We start from the raw sequence: 20,994 nt of genomic DNA on the forward strand, positions 1-20,994 counted from the left end.
ACACACCATAATCTAATAAAAATAAAAATACCAAGTCAGATTCTTTAGAGGGTAGTTTTTAATATATCTCACATTTCAAAGACAACACAATTGTATCTGTTTTATATATTTATTGTTGAATCAATACAGGATGGCAAAAATATAGAACTTAATTTTCCATCAAAAAAAGACGGATTCAATAAACACAGACCTCACGTTCGATCTGTTTCTGTTTGAAAGGCAGCTTATGATCTCAAGAAAACATGTGTTGCATTTATTTAACAAGTATTTTTACTGGAAACCTGTCTGCTTTTTGAACTGCTCAATCGACCAGTGTGCTTTGAGTGCAGCTTATCCAGTGGTAAAGAAGCAGCAGTATGGCACTGCTGCGTTACATTCCATCTGGGAGATTTATGTCAAGTATCAGCTGGCTACAGTGAAGATGGTTGTGATTGGCTCATATATTTATTATGGTATTATGCAGAAGTTATAGGAGGCAATTGACAGAAAAAAAAAATGGTGATCCATTTTCCAATCCATTCTGATTGTTGCTTTACCATTGTATTACTCGAACACAGATGAAAATATACAGCATGGCCATAATACTTATTTAGGCCACAAAGGGGCACCAAAACTTCAAGTTTTAAATGAGACCAAATACATTCATGTATTTTTTAAGGTTAAGTCCCAAATGTTCTGGTCAAAATGTGTCTTAATTCCAATTGATTCTAAAGAAAAACAAAAACTTTTCTCCATCTATTTTCACAAATTCTAAAAAACTAACTTTTTTATTATTACTGTTATCGTAGCCAGAGTTTATTTTAACCTTGCCAAGCCTTTCCCTAATCTGTTTTATAGAAGGAGAAAAAAGGAAGCTTATGTAATATAATTTATATAATTGTATCCAGGCAAATCATTTGTCTTTGCTCCTTCATTTGCCTCTCAGGACTTCCGTAATTGTCATGAAAACAGCAGCAAAAATGCTGCCGATGTTCCACTATAAGCTCACATTCTATATTTGGTGCCCAGCAGGCCACCTAAAAAATAAACCACACACACACACACACACACACACACACACACACACACACACACACACACACACACACACACACACACACACACACACACACACACACACACACACACACACACACACACACACACACACACACACACACACACACACACACACACACACACACACACACACACACACACACACACACCTGATCAAGTCAAGGCCACTTTCAAGCGTCACATTCTCATCACACACAGCAAATGTGATTCGCATTAGGAATCTTTGGTCCACCATGGTGAGCGTCACACAGCGAGGGTGTGTTTGCTCGTGTTGCAAGTGTGTAGTACCCCTCAGAGAAGTACACACACTATAGAGGTCCTGTACGTATAAGGGGGCCAAGTCACCCAAAATGTCATCATTAATTCTCACTTTTCCCTGTAGTAGCTACAGTAAGTCGTGTTGGCTTTCATTTGCCACTGTGTTATCGATAGTTGTACTGGTTCTAAATCAAATTATTGGGCCTTTATTTTAGCAAACTTTTACGAGAAGTAAGCTCTGGAGAAATAAAATAAATAATAATCACATTTTGATAATCAAACTATAAATGAAGTCAACCCATAAATGAGAGAAAAAGCTCTTTCCAGCCCTTGCACTGGGCTTTTTTTTGAGGGTACACTGTCTACTGTGTTTAGTAACCCATCAGGGGTTGATGGACAACTGTGTTTGTTGGTGATGCTGGGTGAACTGACTGACCAAAAAAAAGGCATGATTGCCAGGAATCTACAAAGACAGCAGGGATGTCACCAGTCAGACCAACATAAAGCCATTTTGTTTTCCCCTTTTCTTTTGTTACTTAATACATTAAAGGAATAACCATTTGCTGAAATCCCCTTGGACATCATTGAAAAAAAGATGTCCACATTTCAAAACTCCATAACTGACTTAAAACCCTGACTGATGGCCTGTGAGAGAGAAAGCAAAGATTAAACGTTGGTGGCAGATTCTTATTTCATCTCTCCTCTGCAGATTCCTTGTTGTTGTTGTTGTTGTTGTTGTTGACAACACAGAATATGTCTTATATCTTACTCCAGTGATTTGGCAAACTCGGCATAATCTATATACCCGTCATTGTTTTTGTCGTCGTCCTTGAGAACATCATCGATAAGGACGATGAGGTCCTCTTCTTTCATTGGCTGGCTGTGCTCCCCTCTCTCCTGAGAAACATATAAGATAATAAAACAAAGGTTTATCATTTTGTACATGTGACAACAACAGATAGTAATCCTCCTAATCAGCAGCAAGTAGCTATTTTGTTTTGCTTTATCCTCGCCCCTCTTTCTGTCTTCACTCACTATTCTGTGTGAAAGAAAGGTGTGTAGGAAAACAACGGGTGTGTCTTTTGACAATGTGGTTCCAGCAAGTATTTGAAATCTATCTTGCTTCTGCAATCTGAAATGTCAAGTCCATCCTTAGACGAGACACAACATGCAAAATGTCAGTTTTTTATTCACTGGTCAAGGTGGAGAGTTTAAGCTCCTTTGCTTCATTAACAATAATAATGCCTTCTTTTCCCTCTGACTGACTTTGTGTCTGTAAGATTTTCAAAAGTAAGGTAAAAAGTGGTTATGAGTTTACCTTTTTCCTTATACTTTGAGCTAGATATCACCACTTCAGCTGCACCAGATTTACTAACAATTCAATTCCTAAATCATGGCAAATGTTTTAAAAAACTGTATGGTTGTTGACAGTATTTTCTAATGTATACAAAGGCATATCCAAGTCTCTCTGTAAAAACTTGTATCTCGAATACAGTAGCTACTGTATACCTTGTTCTATAAGCTTTTCATATTTATCATCTGGAAATCTATGCAAATTAGCACATATTTAGTAATATAATGCCTTGTTTGCATATTTAGACATAACATTTAAGAAAAATTGAAGTATAACAATTAAATGTCTTAATTGTAAGCAATGAATTTCATTATCATACTTACAAGTACATTTGTTTTTACCCTGTTCAACTGTAGTGTTCATACCAAACAGAACCAAATATTAGCACACACATATTCAGTACCCACCTCTCTGTGCACATGTGTGATGGCTGTGGCCAGCTCCAGCCCATCTAGCAGGTTGTTGCCATCGTAATCGTGCATCTTGAAGTAGTGCAGCTGAAGCTCCTGTGGCGTCATGTCTGTCTCCGGTTTGTCTATCACTCCCTCTAAATGCTCCATGATGTGGCTGGGAGACATGAAGAGGAGAGTCAAAAAAACACAGATTACATAGACACTGGACACTGGAGCCCAACGTGTTCAAAGTCCTCCATACTGTGTAAATAAGTCCTGCATGGTGCGGTCAGAGAACATGTTGGAATGTGGACACAACACTCACTCTTTGTCCTGGACCATGTTTCTGTCCAGGTGACCGTGGGATGTGACGTGAGCTGCACTCTCCACCACCTGCTGCTGATGCTGCTGCTCCCCCCCAGAGTGAACACACAGCAGGCAGGAGGACAGGAGGACCAGCAGACCCCCCCACTGAGAACTACACCTCCCCATTCTGCTGGGCACAAAGAGACAAAGAAAGCAAGTTAAGAATCCTGTGTTGTATAAATCGATGGTCTATAGTACAATGTATACTCTCTGGCCACCTTATGAGGTACACCTGTTCAACTGCTCGTTAACGCAAATATCTAACCAGCCAATCACACGGCAGCAACTCAATGCATTAAGGCATGTAGACATGGTCAACACGACCTGGTGAAATAGAAGAGAGCATCAGCACGGGGAAGAAAGGGGATTTAGGTGACTTTGAACATGGCCTGGTGGAGAATAGTAGATTGGAAAAATGTTGCCTGGTCTGATGAGTCTCGAGAGTTCTGCTGCTAGGTGCACGATTGATAAAAAAACGTATTCAATGATAATGGAGCGATTTTTGAAGGTTTATACTGTACACGAGCCTATATAACAAATGTCATCTTAGTAAAAGTTATTAATTAACATGTTTTGCATCATAATTCTCTAATTTCATATATGGTTATGGTGGGATTATTTTTTTGCAAATCTGTATGACACAAATATTTTTTCTTAAGTCTGTAGAATACGACTTGTAGGTCGAAATATCTCTCAAGCTACACAATAATTAATTCAAAATTGTATTTAACACATATTTATTTATCAGAATCTGGTTTATAGAATTTCACATTCCTGGAATGTACTGGTTTATTGGTGCACATACATTGAATAGAAGAAAATTATATGATATAAATATGAAAAATACAAACGAGTGACTGAATTAAAAAAGAAAAAGTAATTTTATAGAAGAAAATTACAGTTTAAATTATAAAAAAAGGAGCAAAATATGTACACAATCTGAATTACAAAAAAAGCTATGCGGTTTTTAGGAGTGTGTGCATAAATATGCCAAATGGCGCAAGGATTGTGCAAAAGTTAACAGCATTAAGTATAAATAAATAATATGCAATATACATATTTAATTCTTATCTATAATTTAACTGCGCCACAGTCCCAACAGAGGAGAGAATATTTAGTAAAATCCTGATTGTAAATCAAAATTGTGAGACTATGGAAACATGCAGCCATATGTTGTTAGGAGGTAAAGGCAATAACCTTTTAAAACAATGGGCTACATGTAAATATTTAATTGCTGTGTAAATATCACATGGAGGTGCATACTGTATGTACCACGAGGTTACATAACTAACGGTATCTTAGTAAAAGTTAACAGAAATATTATCGTTAGCAGAAAGGATGTCTGTAATATTTGTTAGCATGAAGCTTCGTTGCACTGCGTTGACATATCATTATCTGTTAAATGCACAAACCACACAATACGTTCAGTGATGTAATTACTGAAAGGGTCATTGTAATACTTACACGGTAATGATTTGTATCTTCACTTGACTCCGTAGACAGTTATGTTGTTTTAGTCGTTGCCTCGCAAAAATGATCAGTTCTAGCCTTTTAGGACGGAGTGGCTTGCCGTAGCTCCTCTTGGACACGACAGCTCATCGTGATTGGTTATAGTTGTCAAAGAGTATACAGCTGGAGCAAGAGGATTACATCATTACCTACGTGCCAATCTCGCTAGACGCACCAGGAATACTACTGGTTGTTATTTCAAGCTTCCCACGACTAAAATATTATTTTATCATACCATGTACATGTTCCGAGATCACCTTTAAGGTTATTGCAAGAAAATGATCCTGCTATAACACCTAGAAACACCTTTAAATTGGATTAAAATTGCATCCTTCCTGTTTTACAAGTTGGCAATACATCGAGTGAAATGTTGTGAAATCTCTTGAGTAAATTATCTATCGCTGACAGAAGCTAACCTTTACATAATTGCCAAAATTATTGCCATTTTCGAGTTGTAATTTGTGAGAACTTTACACATAGTACCTTATAGGGGGAAAAGTACTTTAGCATGTGTTGTACTATCTTGACAGACGCGATGACTCTTTCATTACGTCAGCAGGGGGCGTGAAACAGCCGCTCAGCTGTCAAGTGTATACCAAGCGCAGGAGCACGCTGTGGTGGAGTTTACTGAGAGGAAGGATAAGAAGCGTCAATTTGACAAGCAAATGTCAAGTTTCCAGAGAGAAAATGACGCTCCTAAATCTCTGTTCAGGAGACTTGAGGTTTTTCTAAATGTCAAAGAGTAGCTGATCAGTAAAACCCCTCAGTAGCCTAGTCAATGACCCCTGTCAGTGTTGACCCCGTTGTATTGACACCCTATGCTGTGGATGATAGAGTACACGGTAATTGTTGTTCCACTGCTGGTGAAGTCATGTGTATTTCCTTTATCCCTCAATCGTTTGCAGTTTTCCCCCATTAAGAGCCCTGGTTAGTCATATAGTTTCCTCTGTACTGCATGTTTTGTGACCTACAGAATTAAGTCAGTGCAATTGCATGTCAGTGCAATAGCTGACAGATGTATTATTTTGTAACTGAGCCAGGAGGTTAGCCAGCCCCAGCCTGCTGAAAGCTGCTGAACCCAGATCAGGGTGCAAGCCAAGCAATTACAAATGGATTTTAAGTCCAACAAAATTATTTATGAAATTACCACTATTAACATTTAAATAAATTAAATAACAGCACCTTATATGCATGCATGCTGTCTGTTTTGGTTTCTGTGGAACAGCTTTCTTTGCATTACTGCATCGTAAGCCCTACCTGATCCAGTTAAAGTGTTAACAGAGAAGATTAAGGACATGGCTCCTGTTCAGAGAAGGACACCCTTCCTTTTATTTTAAACCACTACAGATAATGACCTCTCAAAATAAGGGCTGTAGATACCAATTATTTTCATCATCAGTTAATTTCCAGATCTATTCCTCAATTAATCGGTTCATCAGATTATAGTGAAACATATGTCAATGCAAGTTCTTAAACGTGCAAGTTGATGTCATTAAATGTCTTGTTTTTTAAAGATGTTGTACTTTAATATGATATAAAAACAGAAGAGCAGTTCCTAACTTTTTTTGGAAGTCTGGAAACAGGATTTTTTGCAACTTTATGAATGAAAAATTACTTAAACGATCATTTGATTGACACTATACTTTAGCTGGCTTGTATTCATTTTGATCAACATATTATTTAGTCGATTAATCGTTGCAACTCTGATCATAGTGCAACACTGATTTTAAGAAATAACCCTAGTTACTGACAGGAGTCACTAATGTAAATGAACCTCAGAGGCTTATTGTTGAATATAAATATTGTTTAACAATTTATAATAAAAAAAAAATACTGTGTCTTACCAATACTATATTCTGTTTAACAAGTGTTTTTTATTTGTTTTGGGGTTTTTGTGTGTTTTTCGAAATAAAGATGGAAATGAAATGAATGAATGAGGCTTACAAAATAATATCTTGACAATTAAACCTTATTATGAGTAAAAACAAACAAAATGTCAGCAACATATTTACTGTTGTGCCGTTTTTTTCTGTTATAATTAACTTTTTGTAGTAGCCTAACTCACACCCCACCCCCCATGCGCACTCAAAGAATACACGTTTATTTCTCCCGGCAGTTTGCAGTCACTCCCATCGTGTCCGGAGACTACAGTCACCACCGGGACAGAGCGGCGATGGCATCCCGGGTCTCCTTCACCCAGATCCGGATGGAAGCGGAGGTGGAGCGATACCGGGCCGAGTGTCAGTGGGACAAGATCCCGATGATGTTAGAGCAGATGAAGGCGGCGCGGTTCCATGAGGACGGTGAGTGGGTCAGCAACACCCGGAGGTTTTAAAGTTGTGGTTTCATTCCCGGCTGTTTTAATAACTCACTGATCTGCACACTGCAAAACAAATTGGCTAACTAAAAATAATTTGTTTCTTTTAATCCGGTTATATCTGGTGTCTCCTATAATAATTGCCCAAAATTGCAAGATTTAAGGGAAGTTTCAGGAAGTTTTACAGAGGGACTGTCTCTTAGTGGTTTGCAACACTTTGATACGGATTATTTTAAATGAGTTGATTAACTGTGCCTCAACCTGCAGATTTGTTCAAATCATTATTTTTTAGGTAAAGTATGATTTCAAATTCAGTCATAATCTTGAGATCTTGGAGTGTTTGTCCAGGATGTGTATTTTTTGCAGTGCATTTGTTGCACTGTACACAAGTTGGACTTTGGACATTCAACAAGGCAGTAGTGGGCAGTGTTGGAAGAGCTACTGAGATCCTTCACTTCAAAATACTCAGTTAAAGAGTGCTGCATACACATTGTTACTTAGGTAAAGTAGTATCAGCAGAATCTCTTAAAAAGTAAAGTAACTTATTATAGAAAGGCTCATTTAAAAGTGTTCCTTTATTATGTTTTATCATTAATGAATTCATTTATTTTAGAAAGTTATAATTAATTGTATGTTGTAGTTCCTCAATGTAAAGCCACTTGTATTTACTTGGAATACTTCTGGAGATTCTGGTAAAGTGCTCAACATATAAGTGTTTTTTTAATGCAAGTACAGTAACCTTTGTGAGGAATACATGTAGTGGTGTAATGTATCTCATTGAAATGTAGTTAATAACAAGTATAAAGTGGCATAGAATGGAATATTCTACCTATAGTAGGCTACTTCAGTTAAATAAATATATTCCAAATAAATGACCATTCTGCAAATAAGATTCAAGATTCAAGAAGCTTTATTTATCCTGAGGGAAATTGAGGTGCAACAGTACAATACAAAGAAGGAAGGAGAATATACACTCAATATAACTAAACTAAATAAATAAAAGTTGGGATCTCGAAAGTCCAGGGGGCAGACAGGGGTTGTTGAAAATAAAACGTCAATACCTGGAAGTTTACAGTATACAAAATCATAGAGTGTGTACATGATCTAAGGTATTACATGACCCTCAGGATTGTTAACTCCCCTTACACAGGGTAGACCTGGGACTAATTGCTGCAACCTGTACAATATTTTTGGACTATTCACTGTATTTGCCCTTGAAATCCTTCCACACTGTACATGTGCTCAAAGAAAGGCAAACACACTTATCATTGTGTGCCTCATAAAGCATTACTTTGCTAAGTCGCTAATGCACCTGCCTCCACCGCTCATCTCAGCAGAGTAAATATGGGTTCAGGCAACTTGACTGCAAGTCTGCTGTTATTGTGCCCATAGCAGTTTCTCCCTGCCTGCACCTGCACTGAAGTGTTAAAATCCATGTGGTATTACTGTGTGCCTGCATGGTTCACATTTGCTGATCTGACAATGAGTGTGCATGGAAATCATGGTGCACCAGAATAAGTAGTTTTAGATTAGACATAGAGGAAGTTAACATCACTGTAATAAGTCATTGTAAAATGTACCCCATACTGTAAAACAGGACAAATCTACAATTGTTTGTGCAATCTGCAATTTTATGTCTCATCTTGTATTTATGTTTAATGCTTCGGATAATTTAGCAGTGTAGCAATTAAGACGTGATAGTCTTCTTTGATATCAGTCAAAAGAAAGCCTGCTTTAAAGTTGATGTTGTGCACTACTAGTCAACAATCTCCAAGCTGTAATCAAATGTAGTAGTGCATCAATTCACAGCAGTTGCCTTCATTTAATGGTTCTGGGGTCAGATGAGCCAGTCCTCTATATTTGTCCTGGGAATTTGGGTCGTTTTATTGATCTGTGGGGAATTACACTCCACAGTCTAAACACTTGGTTGCTATTTTGTAGGCTATTCCAGTATTTTTAGACTCAAAACATTTCAAATCCTACCCTGTGGAGTTCTTGTAAACCAAAAATAGGAGATGAATTCAGGGTTTCCTGGAACAGTGTGTGTCCTTGAACGAAAACCTGTCCACGTGTTATGTGGATGTTCATCGAATGTTCATCAGTAACGTAGTCAATCTATGGTATAAATTCTTCAGCACCTTCTATTTTGATCGTGAAATCTGAGTTCTTCTGCTTGCACCCAGAGCTGTGAAGGCAATGCCTACATGTACCAGAATGCATTGTGTGCAATATTCTGATGCTGTTCATACCACATAAAATATTTGCAAAACAGATTTTTGGCGAGTTTTATAACTTGTTTACTTCCATGTTGGCTAGCTAGCAGTCTTCTTTCACGTAACTGTCTGTGAATATTGCCACCACAAACTTGTCCATGAAAGCTACATTTTTTTTATGGGTACCGTCACATTACAATAAACAGAATAAAAGAATAACAATTCTAAAGGATTAACTCAACAATATTTTTTTAAGTATCTTGTCAAAATAGTTTAATTGTATAGGTGCATGCGGCGCAGACTCCTGACCTCAGTAGGCTTTTTCTGAAATACTTGGCAGAGCTCGGCAAACATTTGCTGTAGTTGTGTTTTGTTTAAGGACATTTTAGCAGTAACTTGGCAGGGGAAACATGCTGCAAACACAGCACCTTTCAAGCTTATACAGCTAATGTTAGCTTGTTAGCTAACACTTGTTTACACACAGCCGTTACAGAGCTTTCAAGGTTGTATGTAAGTACAATATTATCCTACATTTTTGCTCTGTTTTAGTCTCCATTACCTTCAAAGAGAAATACTCTTTAGCGGCAGGACCCTCCACTTTCTTTAGCAGCTAGCTAACTGTCTGCTACAACCTTAACCCAGCACAAAATGATTAATGGTAAACAGACTCAAAAGAATGTTTTAGCCAAAATTATTTATGTTTCTAAGTTCATTAATCGTCTCGCACTGAAACACTAATGTAACCTTTTGGTTACTTATTGCAGCACTGACTCTTTCCAAAGGCTGGTTTGAAATCATTACTAGCTCTTGCTACAGTTATGGGCTGAGACATGTCCTGCTGTTTATCCCTCACCTTCCCTTCACTGATAGCTTTATCCTTGGCTGTGCTGATAAAACTAACTGGCAAATATTTCAAGTATATATCAGGACATAAACACTGCGCACAGCGTTTGCAACAGAACACACACACACACACACACACACACACACACACACACACACACACACACACACACACACACACACACACACACACACACACACACACACACACACACACACACACACACACACAGAATGGAAAAGGTAAACAGGAAGGCTTTGATCGAGTGTGTGTACACAAAACCTGAGGTTTGCTACTGGACTTTGAAGGCCAAGTCACAACAACACAAAGTTGGTTTACTGTTCAGTGTAGGTGGACGTTAAGTACTTATCATATGATAACAATTTTAGGAAAAGTATAAAGGAAATGGAAACTCTAGCTTCTAAATAGACTTCGAACATGTTTGAGCTCCTCTCCCTGGTGTGCAATGCTGTTTTTAATGGACTGAATAAGGTTTTCTTTGGCTACAGAAACACACAACCTTTGACCGTGATCAAACAAACTTTTTTAAACTTTTGACCTTTTCAATCCCCCCCGCTAGATGACTATGGGCTGCTGCTGATGGCCGAAGCGCTGCTAGAGGAGAGCCTGCAGGATAACATGGACCTATTACGGAGCTCCACACCTTTGATCGACAAGACCCAGCCCAGACTGTGCCGGGCCAAAGGCCACCTCAACTCTGTCCTCAGCCGAGGCCATCTCACAGTCAGTGAAATCTGGGTTCCTTCTGGACATCCTAGTTGTAGATGTCTATCTGCTTTTTGAAAGCTTAATATTGAAGCCCATCACAAAGTATCAAAACAGTAAAATGAGTGACTTACTATTGCAAAATATTAAGCAAGTACTTCAAAAATATCGACTCCAAAAATTGACGATGTATCTCAATATAATGACTCAGCATCTGAAAATATGATCGAAACATGATCAGAAAAATGACTGAGACTGAAATAAGGAAAACTAAATAATGATTTAACATCTCTAAAATAAGAGTATATGAGTATGTATCTCAAAATAATTAATAACCTATCTGATGATGATATATTTTATGAAGTTGTTGTTTTGTCGGTACTGAATCATAATTAAAACAATTTTTCATATATACATATATATCATTTCATCTTGTCCTCCAGCCCAGGTACTTGAACGAGGCTCTGCTGATGATGGCCAAAGTGCACTTTGTGCAGGGTCGCTACCGGGACGCCCAGGGAATGTGTGCCAGGGTGGGACTGGACGAGCTGACGCGGGATGAGCAGCCGACCTACCATCTCCGCCTGCTGGCCGAGGCTTTTGTCATTAAAGGTACTTGAAACCTTTGGCAAATTATAGGGAGATTCAACTTTTTCCATCATTACAATTGTAAGTGCTAAAATCTGTAAACACAGACACATGTCTTTTGTCCACAATTTTGACAAGACTGAAAAGCTCCCTTCATACATTTCCTTGATGATCCCAATCCTAATCACAGCCCTAACATCACAATGACCTTGTATGGGGTTTGGAACTGAAGTGGAAGGGACGGTGGCGGGCTGAAGAGATCCAATCTGTGGAAATGAATGTAACACGGCTGGAAAACATCAGCTTGATTTGTCAGATAGTTATATGTCAGTAACCCCTGCAAACAGCTTGTAGTTGAACACTGATGAGGTGAAGGGAGAAATGGGAACATTTGGTACACACAGATGACATTTTTGTTTCCTCTCGAGTTGCCTCTCCTGATGCCACTTCATGTACATTAACACCTTATAAATAATGTATAAAATATGTTTGACTCACAGTACAGTCACATGGAACAGATTAAGTGTGATTTCTATACAGATGCTGTTTTAAAAACCACATGATTGTGAGTCATATGTCGAAGAAGTATTTACTATTACTCACAGTCACACACTCACAAGCTGTCTAATAGTAGTTTCATTATAACGCATTCTCTCTGGGTCACTTTACCAGTTAGATACAATCTTAAGTATTTTGTCTATTTTGACACATTGAATAGCAGCATTATCGAAGGTCAACGGTCACATCCACACAACATTACATAGTGTGTTGTCCTTGAGCTCTGGATAATCTTGTTAAGCTCATAGTCATCATGTCATTACACTCCCTGTTTCCTATAATGGGACATGACCTCGTGCTCTTGAAACTGGAGAATTTCATTACATTAACTGTTAGATTTTCATTTCCTTTTGATTGTTTTGAAACGCACTGCATAATATTTGTAGCGGATCATGTTCATACTACAAGAAAAAACAATTCAGATCCTTTGGGGTTGCATAGCTCCTTCCCATGTTCTTTTGTGTACATATTAAATTGGGAATGAAGTCTGATGTGAATATTTGGATGATGATGTCTTGTCTGTTGGCAGCTGCCTGCTTATTTGATTAGGCCTGGCGTCTGGCCCGAGGCTGCTGTCCGTCACAGGCATCCTGCGGTCTAGCAAAGTTCCTGCTCGCTCTGTTTATTTGAACCAATAAGTCCACTAACGGACGTCAGACCCAGCATCTGGAACAGGAGCACCAGGCTCACTCCTTCTTCTGTATTTAACATTTTAAAGGATACATTTAAAAGGATGAATATCAACAACAGATTTCGAAAAGCAAGTCAAAAAAAAAGTCACAGCTCCAAAAAAAATAAATCTATAAAACAAACTTTTTTTTCTTGCAACAACAAAGGAATTACATTTGACCATTTATCTTATGTATCTTCTGTGCAGTAGGATACATTAGAACACATCTAATTGTGTCAACATGTATCTACTTTTGAAACAAAAGTTTGTCCAGTACTTTTTATCAATTTCTATTTTTAAATCCTGTCATCTTTTAGAAAAAATGTAAGGACTAAAATGTATCTGTATTTTCTAATGTATCTGGAATACATGCTATAACATGTAGAAATATGTGTTCTACCTTCTTAAGTACTGATAAATTAAATCAGGTTTACCCTTGAGTACAATTGTAATATTTATCTGAAGATCTGACATTTTATTTCAAAATCTGACAGTCATTCCAAGACACCTGATTAATCCTTTTACTTTTAATCACACAAAACACACATTTCATTCACATACTTTTAAATGTCTTACTAATTATGAACTGACAATTATAGTTTTTGTGGGCTAAAAGTACATTGTACACATGATTTGTCTATACTTGTGCCAGCAGGATAAGTATACCATGCTTTGAAGCAGTTTGTTGGTGAATGGTTGGTGGAGGTCTGATGCTGTTTTGTCCCGTGGTGTCTCCTTGTGTCTCAGGTCTGTCTCTGGACCATCAGACCGTGTCCGCAGTGTCTCGTGTCCGCCTGTCAGAGAGGGAGGAGGAGTGTCTGTGCTGTTACCTCAGGGCCTGTGACGCTGCTCTGTCCTACCTGCAGGAGGTCGATAAGGTGGATTTTTAGACATGTTCAGTGTGCATGCTTTCGTGTGTGTGTGCGTGTGTGTGTGTGTTTGCGTGCGTGCGTGCGTGCGTGCGTGCGTGCGTGCGTGCGTGCGTGCGTGCGTGCGTGTGTGTGTCAGTCACTTAATGGAAGAATATCAGGAAAAAATTTGGGAGGAAGAGTTGAACTTCTAGTTTTGTACATACCAAAGAATAATTCAGAGGGAGAAGATTTTTGGTACATTGAGTAAAATGACAAAATGGTAAAAATAAAGTTGAAATATAATAAATTCTTTAAGGTCAGCTTCATTTTCTCCATTTCAATGTTATTATTATTCATCCTTTCATTTGTTTCTCTTATACCTGTACCTAAATACTTAACCATTTAAGCAGTGCTTGTACTTTAAGACATGTTTGAACATCATACTTAGGTAATATATAGATATATAGAATATATATATCTATATATATATTCTATATATATCTATATATATTCTATATATCTATATATATTCTATATATATATATAGATATATTCTATATATATATATATATATATATATAGATATATAGATATATAGTGAAATAATATTTATGATACTTTCAGACAGTATCAACGCCCCACAGTAAGACAGCCAAATCCGGTACGCTCCCTCAACCTGTGGAAATGGACCTGGGCTACTTCCTGCAGGCATCTTTACAGAGCGCTTACCTTTGTCTGCTGCAGAGGGGGTGAGTCCAACAACACTACGCCAACATTTCAGCCTTTCCTTGTTAGAAGAATAGAAGTTACACTGCAATGTAATTGATTTAAAAGAAGGCAGCAGCAAAAAGAAAAGTCTTCATTCTGGATTTAAAAGTAGTGAGAGTACAGCGGTGCTGAAGTTTTCTGTTAGTTTATCCAAGATAAATGGAGCATAATAACTAACCCTGCTTCTGCATGTTTAGTACTTTTTTCGGGGGTGATGTGTGCTAGTGGAATTTCGGTGCTAGGTCATGATTTCTTGAAAGACACATTTATTTTGCTAATGCCTAATGTCTTTGGCACTTTGAGCTCCAGAAGACCAGGGCCATGTAGTTTTATGGCAGACAACACCAAAAGTACTTTTCAGCCATGAGCTGCAATGAGGCTCACTTGGTGATAAAAAAAAAAAAGAGAGAGAAAGGTTTATAAAATACAGAAATACAAAAATGACATGACATTACTAGTCCTGCACAATGATTAATGGCTTGAGTCTTTTCTTATTCAGGTTTGACTTTAATGGAGGAAACCTTGTTTTTGTTGTTGTCTGTTTAAGAAAGTGAGGCGGAGAAGTAATAAAGGAAAAACTTGTAATAAGTGTACCGCTTGACCTCAGTAGAGCAGAGATGCATTTTAATTTGTGACCAGCAGGTGTCAGTGGGCTCTGTGATTCAGAAGTGCACCATGTGTTGGATATTCAGTTTTAAGTGTATTAGATACACCTAGCTTAATATTATATTGCTAAATACAACAGAAACTCATCCCATCATGGAGGTTATAATGTTTTGTATTTCATAAAACTGATATAGAGAGGTGTTAAAAGAAAGAAAAAAACCTGAAAAATCTTACGGACACTTACATCTGCCTGTCTATCCACAATCATAGAAATAGAAAGTTCAATACACATTTTTTTAATTGGGAAGTTACATAATTGCTTTCATATGTATTATTGAATAATTGTGTTTTACACAAGAAAAGTACATCATAAAAAAAAGTACATCATATTAATATATATAATATGACACATCCTGTTGTGGATTCTCCTCCAGGTTTTTTTTTTTTTTGCAAACTATATATGCCATCTTCTTAAACTGATGTACGCCCTCTTTGTGTGTGTATGTTAGTCATCTAGCGCAGGGTGCTCACCAACTGCGTAGGGTGCTCAGGGTGCTCGAGTCACGAGGGTCTCAGAGCTTCAGGAAGGTGAGTAGTGACACACAGACACACACACACACACACACACACACACACACACACACACACACACACACACACACACACACACACACACACACACACACACACACACACACACACACACACACACACACACACACACACACAATGGTGATGTTTGTATTCCTTTAAAGAGGCCTCTGCTATACTCACTTAGTTTAAAAATACATTTAGTATTGTTTGCATACATTATTTTTTTACTCTACTTAAAGCAAACAATGACTTCTCAGAGAAACATATTCTTGCATAATAACTGATTTTAATTCATTATACAAAAGATTAAATAGTATAGCAATATAACAACTATAGGAATTATAGAACAATGTGCTTTACCTTTATAATGTGCTATGATAATTGTTATAAAGCATTCTGAATATTAATGAGTGCTTAAAACTGTATATATACAGTGATGTGTGCTGATTGTAAGTCAGTTTATAATCCATTATAGACATTAGCGTCATAGAAAGTATTAGGATCTGATATTATGGGGAAAAATGACACCGCTACTACATTATACACCGTTACATCATTGTCTCATCTGTCTGCTCATCTGCTCATAAATACATCGTTGTTTCCTTTAGTCTGCAGCAAGGAAGCTAGCAGAGGTGCTGCTGAGCTTTGTGAGTGAGGACAGCTACTGGCCCCCGCTAGGCCCCCCACCCTCAGCCTGGGTCCACAGAGAGGGGGCCGCCGCCTCTAAAGACGCCGTCTACCCTACTGTTAAACCCCCGCAGCGTTACAGCACCGACAGGTCTGTTTAGATTGTTTCTGTCAATACGTTTTCCTTGTGTTTCATGCTATTTGTCTTAATTATACCTCTTAATTGTAATCCACCCAGCAGTATACTTTACTTAAGTTCAACTTTGAGAGATGGGGGGTCAACAGTTATCTCTAGGTGTCCATTTAACTTTGTCGTAATTGCTCTTTCAGCCAGTGTTATATCGGTCTTGCGCAAGATTTCTATCCTCCAACTGTGGGGCTTGTCAGTTGGCGCCATCTCCTTTTATTGACGTCTGTTTTGTACTGAAGACTATGAGTCATCATTAGGGAGAGGGAGGCGGGAGTCAGGGAACAGACTTCCCCCCAGAGAGCACACAGGCTACCTGTTTACACTAGGTCATTCAAGGTGAAGAATCCAAGCACACCTATCCTCCTATCATCAGTGGGATGTATTACTGCACTCATACAATATAAAGAAGCAGAAAATAAATACTATGCATATAATGCCTCTGAAAATGTGATTTTGCATAGAGCATGAATCAGATTTTTCAGTAATGGTCCACAACAACACGTGATATCAAGTATTATCTAGTGCCCAAAATTAACAGTCGATGAGTACTTCAAATTAATTGAAAGTCATTGAGAGAGACACATATTCAGAGAAAAATAAATATATACATTTGGTTTAGGACAAGGACAGACCTGATGGAATATGTGCTTTATGCTACTTTGACAAAAAGCATACCATTCTATACTACTAATACTAAGACACCACAGAGTAACAGAAAATATGCAATAGTAAAGAGCAGGCATGTGAAAGAGCACGCTTGCTCAGCCAAACTAACGTTAATAAATGTTAAATAATAAGAGAATTACTGATATTCATTTGGAACACGGGCAACTACAATAAAAACATGCACCTGCAGTCGCATCTGCAAACTTACATGTAAATATATGTAACAATCCAAACCCAAATAAGTATATATCTTAATAGTTACTATATCTATATCATTTTATTTTTGTATGATTTGTTTACCTCATGTGAATCTCTACTGTGCTGTTTTTCACTCTCACACTGTTGCTGCTTTAACTCCTGAATTTAGGGATTGATAAAGTTCCATCTTATTTCATCTTTATAATGAAAAAAATGCACCTATGGAAAAACAGAAATCTATAAACTTAAAGCAATCAATATTTGAATCACCGGACGGAGCCGAGCTAGTCAGCACAACAACCCCTGTGTCTTCCACATGTTTAAACTCGAATTGTTTTGATGAAATAGCTCCAAAGGTAAACCATGCCATGGTAAACATAACATAACAACATTACATGACATGACAGGAGAGTATGACATGACATAACAGTGAAACATAGCATGACATGACATAACAAGATCAAACCATTACATAACAAGAAAATATGCCACGATTTAAGATAACGCCGGGACATCAGAAGACAATATAAAACAGCATAGAATAAAATAGCATAGCGTAACATGACATCATTCCGTCAATAAAAGTCCATCAAACTGCATTTATTAAGCATCTTTCATACCGTTTAATGCGGTTTAATATTCCTCATAGAAGAAGTAAAACAAAAATGTGTTAATAAAATACAAATAAAATAGAATAAAATTATGGATACAAAATAAAACGTGATATCATTTTACAACTTAAAGACAATAAAACAAAGTAAAGAAATAATCAGATGATAAGAAAATATAGAATGAATTGACATTGCATAACATAAAAGCATGAGAGCATAAAACAGCATAAAAGGTCAACATAAAAAATGTTACAATATAACACATGTCATAAAGGGACTGTGTACTCAAGTATAACGTAACACAACATGACATATACTGACATATGGATGAGATGCACGGCACAGTTCTGACAGGAGCCTCTTGCATCAGCACTCTGAACCGTACAGCAGAGTTTGGTTGGCTCCCTCCCGCAGCCCCCTCTTTGCAGGGATCCTGCGCTCACTGCGAGCCGTACTTAGTCACCACCACATGACTAATCCTGCCCACACTATCATAAGTGAAGATCTAAATCCATGTCTGAGATAAGAAGGAGAGGGGGAACAGGAGACTTCACCCTGAGGAATGGCTGCACTCCAGTATTGTTCATGGCTTTTGTCATCAGTTGGCTCTTTTGCAAACGCTGCAACGGTGTCTGGTAAATGTGTCCTTTTATAAGACACAGGGCCCACCACAGCGGGAGGAGAGGTAGAGAAAGTGATGAATGAGAGGAATGGGAGAGGAGAGATGGAAGGAATAAATTAGCCAATGTGTGTGTGTGTGTGTGTGTGTGTGTGTGTGTGTGTGTGTGTGTGTGTGTGTGTGTGTGTGTGTGTGTGTGTGTGTGTGTTTGTGTGCGACATCTGAGATAGTGCTGTGTAGCGATACACCCAGGGTGGTCCGTGTTGGGTTACAGCACCACAAGTGAGACAGAAACTAGACACTCCCAGCAATCTGACAATCTAGCTTTGGAAAGTGTGTGTGTGTGTGTGTGTGTGTGTGTGTGTGTATGTGTGTGTGTGTGTGTGTGTGTGTGTGTGTGTGTGTGTGTGTGTGTGTGTGTGTGTGTGTGTGCCTGTGTCTGTGTCTGTGTGTGTGTGAGGTCTAGTCTTCCTGTTTATTTCTTATTTCCTGTGTCTTGCAGTTGCTTCTGTCCTCAGGACGTGGTTGAGGAGGCTGTTTTGCTGCTGCTCATCACAGAGTCCATGGTGAGACACACACACACACACACACACACACACACACACACACACACACACACACACTAGGTCATTCTTCACCTTTTTGCTTTCAAAACACAATATTTAGACACTTTTAAGTGGACCTTCCTCCCGAAGTCATCCATATCACCACCTTTCGCATCCTGATTTGTCTTCCTCCTCATCTTCATTCTTCATCCCCCTCTTCCTCACTCTCTATCTCTGTTGATCCAGGCAAGCGGCGAAGCGGTGATCAGTCGTCTTCCAGACCAGGCTGAAGCCCGTCAGAGCAGCCTGCAGGATGCCACCTCCGTCTATGACCTGCTCACCCTCGGCATGGCCAGGAGGGGGCAGTACGGCATGCTGTCTGAGGTGTGGTGCCACACATATACACACAGGCTTAGAGAGACACACACTCCATGCTGGAGGTCTGAGGGGAGGAAAGCGGGAGAGATGAGATGTGTTAGTGAGAGCTTTGCCTTTGCCGAACTTTTTAATGAATGTCCTTATCACTTTGAGCAAGAGGATTACGTGTATTTTCCTCTTCTTCCTGCATATTCTTTCTCTCATTATCTCACACCTAACTCCTCCATTTTTATTTTTTTTTACAAACTCTGGTACCCCCCCTAATGTGACCTCTATGTAGGAAGTTTGGGAGGCGGAGGTCGGAGAAGTCGTCTAAAATTAGGTTTGTCCACCTGTCCCATTGATTCATAGACAGCATCAGTCATGGTATAAGGAGGACCACACACACACTCAGACACACACAAGCACACACACACACACACACACACACACACACACACACACACACACACACACACACACACACACACACACACACACACACACACACACACACACACTGAGGTAGTTCCACTTGGACCGGTGGATCAGCTTGCTGATATATGAGGCCAGTATGGGCCATTTATAAATTAGGTGTCGGACAGTCAGTGCCATCCATCTCTGATGTGATGAAGAAGATTTATATTGATTGATTACAGACTTTCTGAAACATTCATCAATCCACTACGGGTCCACAGCCAGTTCTGGTCCCATTATCACTTTTCATTTGGAGGATACACAGGTATGTATTAGTGTTAGAATGAGCTAGGGTTTCGCAGTTGCATACATGATATAATACAAGACAAATGCTAGAGGTAAAAATAAAAGATGACATATACGAGAAAATGGAAGAAGTATTTCAATCCTATGATTAAGTGAAAGCTGTAACACCAGAGTGTACAAATATTTGAGGAAAAGTCCAGCATTCAAAATGTAAGCAAGAAAAGTAAATAATGTATAATCATTTACTGTAAGTTAAATTATTGCATTAATATAAAGGGTGGATTAATGTGTAAATAGCTGGTCAGGTAGAGACAGTTTCAGTGGTGTCAGTCCCCCGCTCTTAGGATTTGGTTTATTGGATGGATAAGCATGATATTTGCTCAGGACATTACATGTCACCCCGGTGAGTAAGGAGTTTGGTGATCCCTTGACTTTTCTCATAGAAATTCTTTGAAGTTGAAATGTAGTTTTCGGGTTAACTTTCTTGACAATTATTGGATGTATTGCCATGAAATTAGGTACACACGTTGCTGTTTCCAACAAAGCAATCTCATCGGCTATCAGATACCTACAACACTCTCGAGCAGGAGCTGTAATTCGGGATTCCGGTGTAGCTTGCTGATATCCAGCCAAGACTTCCTCTTCAATGTGCTTCTTACGGTTAATAGTCCAATTAGCAACTTGGGACCCCAGAATTGTTGGTTTGTAACACAAGTAGCACGTTTACAAGCTAGTTTTTAGCTAAATTGTTGTTTGATGATAACTGATAGGTTCCACTTCCAACA

The 20,994-nt window shown here is 38.5% G+C and overlaps 2 protein-coding genes across 4 annotated transcripts in view; one reads left to right on the forward strand and one right to left on the reverse strand.

The window, feature by feature from the left end:
- Positions 1-40: 40 nt before the first annotated feature.
- Positions 41-5,031, reverse strand: mcfd2 (multiple coagulation factor deficiency 2, ER cargo receptor complex subunit). 2 transcript variants are annotated; one of them, XM_063875383.1, is made up of 4 exons: positions 4,894-5,031; positions 3,389-3,559; positions 3,079-3,238; positions 41-2,214 (listed from the first exon to the last, which is right to left on the reverse strand). In XM_063875383.1, exons 2-4 carry the CDS (start codon positions 3,553-3,555, stop codon positions 2,083-2,085), a joined length of 459 nt encoding a protein of 152 aa, XP_063731453.1. In that variant the 5' UTR covers positions 3,556-3,559; positions 4,894-5,031; the 3' UTR covers positions 41-2,082. The 2 variants fall into 2 exon arrangements, with proteins under 2 accessions (XP_063731453.1, XP_063731452.1); XM_063875382.1 differs by having other exon boundaries at positions 3,389-3,556; positions 4,894-5,008.
- A 519-nt stretch (positions 5,032-5,550) lies between these two features.
- The window catches only part of ttc7a (tetratricopeptide repeat domain 7A), a 50,303-nt gene continuing 34,859 nt past the window's right edge, over positions 5,551-20,994 (forward strand). The window contains exons 1-10 of one of the 2 annotated variants that reach the window (XM_063875373.1): positions 5,551-5,660; positions 7,055-7,241; positions 10,893-11,056; positions 11,482-11,650; positions 13,602-13,732; positions 14,330-14,454; positions 15,589-15,667; positions 16,282-16,451; positions 19,087-19,150; positions 19,376-19,513. In XM_063875373.1, coding sequence (XP_063731443.1) covers positions 5,604-5,660; positions 7,055-7,241; positions 10,893-11,056; positions 11,482-11,650; positions 13,602-13,732; positions 14,330-14,454; positions 15,589-15,667; positions 16,282-16,451; positions 19,087-19,150; positions 19,376-19,513 — 1,284 coding nt within the window. In that variant the 5' untranslated portion in view covers positions 5,551-5,603. Of the gene's footprint in view, positions 5,781-7,054; positions 7,242-10,892; positions 11,057-11,481; positions 11,651-13,601; positions 13,733-14,329; positions 14,455-15,588; positions 15,668-16,281; positions 16,452-19,086; positions 19,151-19,375; positions 19,514-20,994 lie in introns of both variants that reach the window. The other variant, XM_063875374.1, reaches the window with a different exon arrangement.

Source organism: Eleginops maclovinus, chromosome 22 (genome assembly GCF_036324505.1).
Source record: "Eleginops maclovinus isolate JMC-PN-2008 ecotype Puerto Natales chromosome 22, JC_Emac_rtc_rv5, whole genome shotgun sequence".
NCBI classification, from domain to species: domain Eukaryota; kingdom Metazoa; phylum Chordata; class Actinopteri; order Perciformes; family Eleginopidae; genus Eleginops; species Eleginops maclovinus.

Excerpts from the sequence above, each read along its gene's own strand:
- mcfd2 (XM_063875383.1), bottom strand. The coding sequence starts at position 3,555 with ATGGGGAGGTGTAGTTCTCAGTGGGGGGGTCTGCTGGTCCTCCTGTCC. Across the intron at positions 3,239-3,388 it reads AACATGGTCCAGGACAAAGA|CCACATCATGGAGCATTTAG; the intron begins GTGAGTGTTGTG and ends CATGTCTCCCAG. Across the intron at positions 2,215-3,078 it reads TCACACATGTGCACAGAGAG|GAGAGAGGGGAGCACAGCCA; the intron begins GTGGGTACTGAA and ends TATGTTTCTCAG.